Genomic DNA, 10466 nt, shown 5'->3' with positions numbered 1-10466 from the left:
TTGTGAGTTGCTCTCTCAGGGCGTTGCCAGGTAATCCAAGCCTCAGAGGTCAGCAAGATTCCTGGCAGGTTGAATGAGGCACTCCTGCAGCACCAAAGGAAACAAAGGCATAGCTCTTACGACTCTTATTGACTGTTTTAGAGATAATCACCTCATTTGACTTTCATTTTTGTCTTCGAAAACCATCACAAGATGCCTATGCGGTGCTGGATGGCGTCTCTTTAAGGGGAAATACAATAAAGTTGATGAATATGCAAGCTGAGCTTCCTGAAAAGGTTTTGGCAATAAAAAAGGAGTCTGCATTAAAACCAGGAATGATTTCCTGTGTGTGCAAGTCTTTCCATCAGCTATTCAGGACAGAAAGAGAGAAAGTTTTCATTATTCCTCTGCTGGGCAGGACGAGGGTCTGCAGTACTGTGATGCCTTGGCTTCAGCATGGGTGACTCTGAGATAATTTGTTGGGTGACTGCCAAATGCATTTCACCCCCCAAAGCACTTTGATTCTCACAGAGTGCGTCTGGCACGCTCTGCTCCAGTGATCAATGGTTCCTAATGGAGGGACGCTCATGTGCAGAAATAATTTTAATTAGAACACTTTTTTTTTTCCTGAAGCCATAAATGAATTTAGACAATGATTTCTGTCTTTCAGATGTGTGGGAACAATTCTGAGTTGTCTGAAGGCTTCACAAAAAAGCTCCACCAGACAGTTCAAGGATTTCACCAATGATGGAGCAATTTCTAAAAATAATTGATTAAGAAGTAAAAAGTAGACTAAGAATTATTTAATTTATGTTAATGTAAGTTATTTATGGATCCTTGTGCTGCCAGTTTGTCTGTCTGTCTATCTATTTATCTATCTGAATGTATATATTTGAAATATTCCACTTGACAAAATCACATATATAAATCATACAACAGAAAAAGGAAAAAAGGTTACTTGTTGACAAAAATATTTATTTTTGGCGGGGTGGGGAGAAATTTAATTTCCAAAACATTAATTTAATAATGTAAGAAAACAAATTAGGTAAATTCTGTTAAAATGCATTTTTCCACTGGTCTTTTGGTAAGATATGTATAAGCCTTTAAAAATAAATAAAACTGGAAAAAATGCACCATTCATTTCACAGGACAAATTTCTTTAAGAATAAAAACGCAGTGGTTCAACAGCTGAAATGTTTAGAAGATTAAAGTGCTTTTTATTACAATTATGCCTCAATGCTATACACTAGAAATAAATCATTACTTAATTGTTCTGTATATTTGTGAATTTCAGCACAGCTTAAGTCGGAATCCAGGGGCTTCCACAGAAACAGAGCAGAGACAGAGTTTTGTTGCAAACATTTTAAAATATGCCCTGTAAAGGGCAGTGGTTGATCATTTTTTCACAATATGAACATTAAAACTTTGCTGCCCCCTACAGTTTAAAGTATGTCAGTGCATGGACTGACGGAAGCAGCCTGTCTATTCTTATCCCACTAATAAGAATAGAAGAAATAAACAAACAAAAAAGAAACACATGATTTTAACCTCTTCTAAATAAAAGAGTAACTAGGATGTCACATGTATTGGCAGCAAATTAAGAGTGTATTAAAGTGAAGAATCATAATATATGAAGGAGGAGAACATGTTTTCTTTTGTTTTTAATCTGGCACATGTTCCCTTGTAAAGGTGAACTAATATGAACATAATCCTGAATAAAAACAAAAATAAAGCAAGCGAAAACCAGAAAATGTCTAAAGAGAGTTCCTCATGTTTTCGAAATATTTTTTTTACTCTGACAAAACAACAAACATGTTTTTCACTGTACATTTTAAAGCTTTCAAAAGCTTTATAATACTATTATATATATATACTTCTCCAAATCTGACACTCTCAAGCAAATTCAGTAATTAATGCATAAGTAAATAGACAAACACATTTTAATTAATTTGAAAATATCAAAAATAGAAAGTCTAAATCAAGGTGAAGGGGACAATATGTCCCTTGTTGCAGGGACCGGAGCTTTTCAATCTACTTTTTGCACTTTACATTGTCCAGAGCGAAACTGGCTGAGTCCCAGCGCGTTTAGTGCTGAGGTAAGCACACGTCATCGTCAAGGACAAACACTTCAGGACACTCTGTGTGTTTTGGAGTGAGGCCAAATGGCATATGACAGAAAGGTAAGGGTGGTGGGAAGGAGTTTTAGGACATTTCAGAGACATTTTTAACATAGGATGTAATATTTGTGCAAAGAAGAAATATAAATTTAACTAATGAGATCTAGGTATGAAAGAATCAGTGATGCCAAAAAGAGAAAATGTTTTGAAAAGTTTGGTAAAATAACATCACACTGTCAAAAATAAATGTATATAAAATAAATGATTTTATGTTGTTTATATGAACTTAGGACACATAATGTAATACTACAAATAAAATGGCATTACAAATCCAATCACACTGTTAATAAAAAAAACATCTCTTCATTCAAATCTCTCATCACAGCTGATAAAATTACAGTAAATATTACAAAATAACACATTTTATAAAGAAGCTACACAGAAGTTAAAGATTCATTAAAAACCTGAGCAGTCTTTTATGTTTGGAAATAAAAGCACAGTGAGAGTAACAACAGCTTTTGGCCACCAGGTGGTGCAGTAATACAAATAATGTCATAATGCAAAAGCTGTTGCCACCGTCAAGTTTCAAACAGCAGTACATCATCGACTGGAACCCCTTTCGTACTTAAAGGTGTAGAGCATGACGTGCTGGAGATGAACAAAGCACCTCTGTGTTCCTAAACATAACCCTTTCCGGTGACAGTGCAACACTGTGATTTAGCAAAATCTTTCCTGACACATTTTTTTTTGTGAATAAAATCTTAAAAGGCTGAATCATGACAATGCAACTTCTCTTTGAATGTTCAGCAGCAAACTCCAAACATCAGAATTGTTCCTTTATGCTTAAAATGCAACATTACCGTGGAAAAACAAAAAACAATGCTAGGTTATGTAGCAGTTTTTAGCTCTAATTCTGTTTGGCTTTGTATTTTAAGTCTTTGGGGTTGATTGATGTAACGAGCTCATTAAACTGGGTGTTACTTCACATCTCTGCCTGTCTGCATTTGAGTCTACCAACAAAAAACACATCATGACGGAGACTCACCACCTTGAACGTATGGGTGTTACCATGGAGCACTAATAAAATATTACTGATCATTAAGATGATACAGTATTCATATTCAAATTCCTTACATATTTTCAAAATGCTATATAGACCTGGCAGGGTGAAGTGGAATAAGTTAATATTATCTTAATATGACAACAAATTCATCAGGCATATAACATATATAACAGGCCTGACTGCTTATGTTTTTATAGCAAGTCATCAATAAACACAGCTAAAATGAATGGGGCCAAAGATGCTGCTTGTTCAACATTATAACAATTACTTTAATTAATCATTAGACACATTTTAGCCCCATTCTATTTTAAGCTGCTGAGGCAATTAGTATTCATGTACTCAAAGCAGTGGTCAATAAATTTTGCTTCATGAAATTTTTAAAGAGTTTGTTAAATGTCTCATCTTTATGCCATCTGAAAAAATAAAATGAACATTGGTTCCATTCCATCCATCCATCCATCCATCCATCCATCCATCCATCCATCCATCCATCCATCCATCCATCCATCCATCCATCCATCAATCCATTTTCTTCTGCTTATCCAGAGTCGGGTTGCTTAAGAAGGGAGGCCCAGACTTTATGTGATTTAATAAACTATTGTTACCTTTAATAGAAATGTACAGTCTTTACAGATCCTTGTTTTGTCAGATGAAAAAAAAAAGAATTTATTGGAGATGAACTTTAAATGTTCATTTTTGTGAATAATTATCTGTCAAATATTGAAATCTGTGCCAGCTACTCTCTGTTTATTCATTTCTTTGCATGTCGGCCACTGAACTCCAACATCAAACATCCATGTGGGCATTTCTGATGTGACGGTAAGGGTTGGAACAAAAAGGGAGAGGGAAGACATGCAATTTTAATGACCAGTTCATGTTGCTTTTTTTTCTCCCTCTTTTCATTTCTCTCACACAAAAACGTGGTAAAACCAACCTGACATTGTTTCCATGCCGACACAACATATGACATTCAACGCATGACCAAGCTACTTAAGATAAATACTGTATTCTGTCACCTAATGTGTGTTGTGCACCTATTTCATGCATTTTTTCCCCCCTCTCTCCATCTGTTCCCAGGAAGGAGGTGCCACAGTCAGAGTCGGGGAAGACGTGAGAGCATTTGGAGACATTCCGTGTCTTTGGCGCCCTTTTCCCTTTGTACCTCACTTATGCAATGTGCAGCAACAACTCATGTACAAGATGCGTCTCACACAGAAAGAAAAGACGCGGAGCGGCTTGAGTAGAAGGATGCTTGACAGACAGAAAGGAGAGAGCTCTGCAGCAGGATCCCCACAGCGCTGCTGAACATAAAACTGCGTGACTGGTCTCCGCAAGCAGAAGGGAGGAGAGAGGAGAGAAGGGAGGAAGGCAGAGAAGAAAGCAGGGGGAGGGGAGGCAGCTCAGTTCAGTGCGGTGCTGTAGCTGAGTGGATGAGGCAGCAGCATCAGCACCACTAGCTGTAGCATCGTCTCCTTTTGTGGAGGCTGGGGCGGGGGGTTGGAGGAGCTGTCTTGTAGCTGCTGCAGGATCAACATTATCTGCATACACAGAAACATATCCGGTCACCTCGTCACACGCACCCATGCCGTGGCGGCCAGAGACGAGGAGGTGGTGGTAAGTGACGGGGTAAGCTCGGGGGACAGGAGGAAACAGGGACGGCTGGAGGGATCCCAAACGTGAGGAGGGCTGGAGCGACGGTGACTGGAGCAGAAGCAGCAGCAGCAGCAGTAGCAGCAGCGGCACCATGGCGCAAGCTGCCAAGCAGCTCCGCAAGACCAAGGACCTCGCAGAGGCCGCCGCCCAGGAGCAGCGGGAGAAGGAGGAGGAGAAGATCAAAAAGAGGAATCGATCCAGAGACCGCAGACGCAAGGTACTGATGTTCTCTCTCAGGAGGCTGGCAAGGTGGTGCTTTACATCCTTGTGTCCATCTTTCCCATCAGACCTGTCGTTTTCCCCCTCGCAGGCTCTGTCACACTGCAAACATTGTGCATGATTGGTTGGAACGCAGTTGCACAAGTATAATTGCACAGATGGATTTGTAGGCTCAGGCGTGTGTATTTGTTCGTGTGTGTGTATGCTCGAATGTGGTGTGCGTGTGTGTGTGTGTGTGTGTGTGTAACCAGTCAAGCATTGATGCTCCGGTGCAGGTTTTGTCTGCTCCGTCAGATATTTAGCCATCGGGGGAAAAGGCTCTTAATACCAGTGGGGATGTGACTAATACCTGCTGTTTGCAGAATAACACACTATGCCAGTCATTTCTTTTACCTGAGAACCCTTGCAGTCGGTGCAGCTTTTTCATATTAATGAAATTCAGTATTTTAAATGCATGTGCACATATTGTTTCCTTGCGTAAAACCCTAAACAAGCTCTACTCTCTCTCTCAAACAGCTCTGCCATAGTTACATTTGCTGTCTTCCCCCATATTGCATCTTTTTTTTTCTCACTGGGAGAAAATGGAGGGGGAAGATGGAGGTACAGTCTAATAATAGATGCAGTTTTAATGCTTTTGTGCATCTTTTTGGGCTGCAGGTGTTATTCGAAGAAAAATATAACAAATGTTGATAAATTAACGTCTAAACCTTTTGTTACAAACTTGATGCATGGAATAATATCAGATAAGTGTGAAGCTTTCAGTCACCTTCACATCCCATGCCTCCTGTTCACTCTCCTGCTCTAACTGAGCCAATAAGTGCAGATTTGACTGAGGTTGTGCTTCCTTGCTTTCGTGTTCGGATGATTTGTAATGATATGTTTGAGAAAAGTTGGCTGTTTGTTTGTGGATCAGTCAGAATCCTGATTGTGACTGGCTAGAGACACATGACTTTATTCTGTTTTTAGCTAACACGAGTCTGATTGTATGCATTTGTCGTGTTTGTTCAAATGCATTTGGAAGTGAGTGCATGCTTTCACAGGATGACAAAATTGCACCAAAATGAGTTGTATCGTATTCATTTGATGGAAACTCTGGAGTGTGCCAGGTGTTTGCAGAGAAGAAAGCTGCAGCACTCAGGGATCACAGACTTCTTATTTACTGGCTCTCCGCGTAAAACGGATCATTTGTTCTAAACGCTAAACTGTGAGGGTGCATCTGGCATTCTGAGGCTTGTTAAAACAGTGAGAAACTTAACTTGTCAAGCTAACCAGAAAACAAAAACATTGTTGTAGTTATATCACAATGTTTGTCTTTCTAATCTAAAAAAAAAAAATAATAAAAAAAACTATGATCAGGTGTTTCATTTTAAAGTAGGACTGATTTTACCAAATGCTGCATGCTCAGTCTGCAGAGCACAGAAAGTCCACAAACAAACAAAAAAGAATCTCTGAAACATGCATTAGTATTCTGAGATGTCGCAGATGCTTGAGCACAAGCTTTGGATTGCTGAGAATGAATCTGTGTGCTTTTTGTAGATGATTAAGCCCAGCCAAGCAGACAATGGCCTCTCTTTGATCACTAAGCATCTCTGCCTATTGGCTTATTTTGTATTCTCTGACCAAAAATAGACTTTGTACTTGAATTGTTGGGAATCCAGTTGAAGGTCTGCTGTGTTCCTCATAAGAGGCAGTGTTTTGTCTTGGCGTAGCACGAAAGCTTCATGTTTCTGCTCAGCTTAACGAGATAACTTTTCTTAGCAAATTATTCATTTTTTTTTTTAAAAAGGAGATTGTTAACAACACATTTACTGTAGTAACTAAGTTTCTCAGCATCTGTTGATGTTGCACAGGATGTTGTTTTAACCTTGGTAGTTTATTGCCTTCATGATAAAAGTTTCTTTGGCAGTGAGCCATATTCCAGAGTTTGCATGATCAGCAATACATTGATGAGCTAAAAGTGTCCAATAACTTATCTCTGGGAAGCACAAGAAACTGCTAATTGGTCTACAGCTCCTCCTTAGGAAGTTAACCTCCTATCTGTTTGTATATTAATGCATCATATAGTTGTCTAAGATTCAACAAATCTGTCCAAATCTAACTCTGATAGTGTCAGATTTGGACAGAGCTGTTTATCTGAGTTGATGTGATTTTGCTATCTATGTCTATTTGTCTAATAGAGACATACCCTGTAGCACCTGCATTTGCATCTGTGACTCCAATGAAAGAGGAGTCTTTAAAGTGTTGATTGAATGCAAATTCACGCCACTCTTAAAATGTTTTATTAGATAAGCAAATAAGAGAATCTTGAATCATTTCCCATTTACTTCTCAATACTGCGAAACCTTGTGTCGATTTATCAGATACAAGTACTTTTGTAATTCTCTGTAGAAACAGTAAGAACAGAGAGGTTTTGGCCATTTGTTTAAAGTGTTTTGCTGGGTTTCATAAGCTCAAGGCACATGCAATACAGCAATAGTGGAATGTTCATAGCTAAAATGCAGCTCTGCCTGTCTGGCCGTCCTCCCTCAGCAAAACCACTCTCAGCAGCCAGGCCTTTTCACTGTGTGTTCTCAACATAAACCAGTCTTCCTTCTCTCTGAAATATTTGCTACGTGCCCTGAAGTGCAAAGTCAAAGAGACAGAGAGGAGAAGAGGCACGCGCAGGTCTTAGAGTTCAGAGATATTAATTAGCTCCAGTCGACGTAAATCAAACTCAGAAGCATGGGATCTCTCTTCCTTACTTGTCCCCCTTTAACTAATCCTTCTGTCACTTCCCTGAACTGATAGAGGCCTGATATAGCAGCAGGAAAAGTTCTGCTGGCGAAGGTGAATGCTGTGCAGATGCAGAACAGTTTGCAGTCATTTGTTTTTTTGTCTCCACACCTTTAAAAATAAAAGTGTAGACCATTAATGTTTGCTAATCTTGGTCTACTCTTAGTCAGGATTACGTTTTGTGTATGATTGTCAGCTTTTGATATTTGTGAGATGTGTTGTACTGAAGATTTAAACTGACGTGATTAAAACAGCTTTACATGCAACACATGTTGTGGTTTTAGGCATGGAAACTTTCAGTCCAGGGAGAAATAAAAAGTGATGTGGACGAGGAAAAACATGACATTTTTTCTTTTTTTAAATTAAACCGTACTACCATGCAATGCATTTGATATGATATTCCATACTATTGCTGTGATACTTGGACCCTAGTTTGGTTCAAGTTGTTAAATTGAAAGGAGCAATGGACTTGTACGACAGGCAGGAAAACAGCCCCACAGCATAAAGCTACAATCATTATGGTTGGTAACATTTATTAGTTTGAAAGAACAGACACGTATCTTGTCTGGTCAAAGCAGTTTCTTCAGAAGGTGTGTAAATTAATTTTGGTGGAGGGACGTGTTCCTTTTTAGATGCCTTTTGTCTATTGTAATGTGAAACCTATGTGCACATTCCAGTTCACTCCAGGTTTTTCTGATCCCAGCATCAATTTTCTCTCTTTTCAGAGTGACAGTTTGGATCAGATGCCTAAAAGTTCTATCAAATTTGGTGTTTCAACAAAACAACGGTTTCAAATACACATCAAAACTGATTTTGGAGTAGACAAATCCGTCTATTAGACAAGACTCCCACTTACACCTTACTAAAAATGTTTGATTAAAACCCTTTCCGGAACTGGTCAATTTAAATGAGCTCTACCAATTCTAGCAGGAAGAAGGGGTTAAATATCCAACTAGAATTCGTTAAGAAGCTTATTGGTGGCTACAAAAAGGATGTGGTTGAGGGACAACTTGGTACCAATCCTTGTTTGTTGCACAGTAGATCTGTCCCTTGTCATTTTTGATTGTCAGCAAAAGTATTTCCAATATTCTTATACACTGCTCAAAAAAATAAAGGGAACACTCAAATAACACATCCTAGATCTGAATGAATGAAATATTCTCATTGAATACTTTGTTCTGTACAAAGTTGAATGTGCTGACAACAAAATCACACAAAAATCATCAATGGAAATCAAATTTATTAACCAATGGAGGCCTGGATTTGGAGCCACACACAAAATTAAAGTGAAATGTTCCCTTTATTTTTTTGAGCAGTATATAATATATAGAACATTCCCACATTAAAATTCCACCTTGAAAAGGTAGACATTTAACTCAAGGACTGTAGTCAGCAAAAATGCATTCCAGTAATACATAATTTTATCAATGGAGTTCATGAAAATGATCAAGACAGCTCTACTCGTGACGTTACTCTGTAGCATGAACCTACGAGGGAGATTAAGCTTTTACTGTAATGCTTAACCTGAAGCTCCTTAGGCCCATACATGTATTTGTTTGTTTGTATTTGCTCCAGGCTTGCACATACATATAAGTGCCAGATCCAAATGGATCCAGGATTTCGTAATGGACATTGTGTGCTCTCTTTGTTTAATCTTTTTAGTTAACTTTTTGTGTGCACACATGATATATTTTATTCCAATTGTATTTATTATTTCCCACAGTAATTAGCCAAAATTCTGTCTGATATGCCCTGGTACACCATGGATGGCATTATTATTGACATTTTAGAGAAACCATTTAAAGAAGAGGCAAAGATTACTATTACAGAACAAGTCAGAATTTTTAAAATTAAAATTTTCTTCAATAAACTGTAAAGATCAAAAGGAAATTACGATGACAAAATTGCTACAACGTATCCCACTCACCTCCATACGAGGTGAAATTTTCCATAATGGCACAATATTGTCTCAGGACATTTTAACAAGTTCCCAAAACCAATGGTTATAGATTATTCTACCAAAAATAAAGCTTTCTTCAGATATTACTAAAACCATATAAATATTTTTAAGACAAGGTCAATTCAGGAGTATGTTTCTACATTTTTTTAAAACATGTTAAAGTTGGTTCCTTTGAAAAAGTCTCCAACAAAGTGATACAGCATTTTTATTGGCTCCTTGTGGCTTAACATTTTTTTTTTAATATATTGCCTAATTTAAAAAGATGTAGTCAGAGAGTGAATCTATACTTTATACTATAAGGAGGAATCTTATAGGAGATTATTTGGGGATTTAAAATCAAATTGTTCTAGGTATCTACTTCAAGCTCTGTTATTATGAAAACAGTGTATAACAAGATTTGGCTTCAAAATGTTCATAAGAACCATTACGAGGCTTATTGTGTAAAGTCTTGAAGCTAGGCTAAGGACAGAATAAAAAAAACTTGTATAGTTGTATAGATTTTTAGCTGTTTAATATTACTTAATACTACATAGGCGATAATGTGGGGTGAGGGGAAAAAAAAGCATCCACACAGATTCATAGAAGTTTGACATGTTTTTGCTCAGCAGTGTACGTAGGGGGCACTGCTAGTGATTGTGTTTTTTCCTCTCCTTTGAGGAGAGGAAAGGTAGATGAGCCAAGGTCGAGCAGAGCAGACAGCACT

General features: G+C 38.0%; 1 protein-coding gene across 13 annotated transcripts in view; it reads left to right on the top strand.

The window, feature by feature from the left end:
- The first annotated feature begins 3881 nt into the window (after window positions 1–3881).
- The window catches only part of ank1b (ankyrin 1, erythrocytic b), a 73063-nt gene continuing 66478 nt past the window's right edge, over window positions 3882–10466 (top strand). For 3 of the 13 annotated variants that reach the window (XM_016677049.1, XM_016677057.1, XM_016677047.1), the window contains exon 1: window positions 3883–5029. In XM_016677049.1, the coding sequence (XP_016532535.1) occupies window positions 4904–5029 (126 nt within the window). In that variant the 5' untranslated portion in view covers window positions 3883–4903. Of the gene's footprint in view, window positions 5030–10466 lie in introns of all 13 variants that reach the window. The other 10 variants (XM_016677054.1, XM_016677050.1, XM_016677048.1 and 7 more) reach the window with 5 other exon arrangements.

The sequence above is a fragment of the Poecilia formosa genome, unplaced genomic scaffold, assembly GCF_000485575.1.
Source record: "Poecilia formosa unplaced genomic scaffold, Poecilia_formosa-5.1.2 Scaffold146, whole genome shotgun sequence".
NCBI classification, from domain to species: domain Eukaryota; kingdom Metazoa; phylum Chordata; class Actinopteri; order Cyprinodontiformes; family Poeciliidae; genus Poecilia; species Poecilia formosa.
This window is presented reverse-complemented; position numbering and strand designations above follow the sequence as displayed.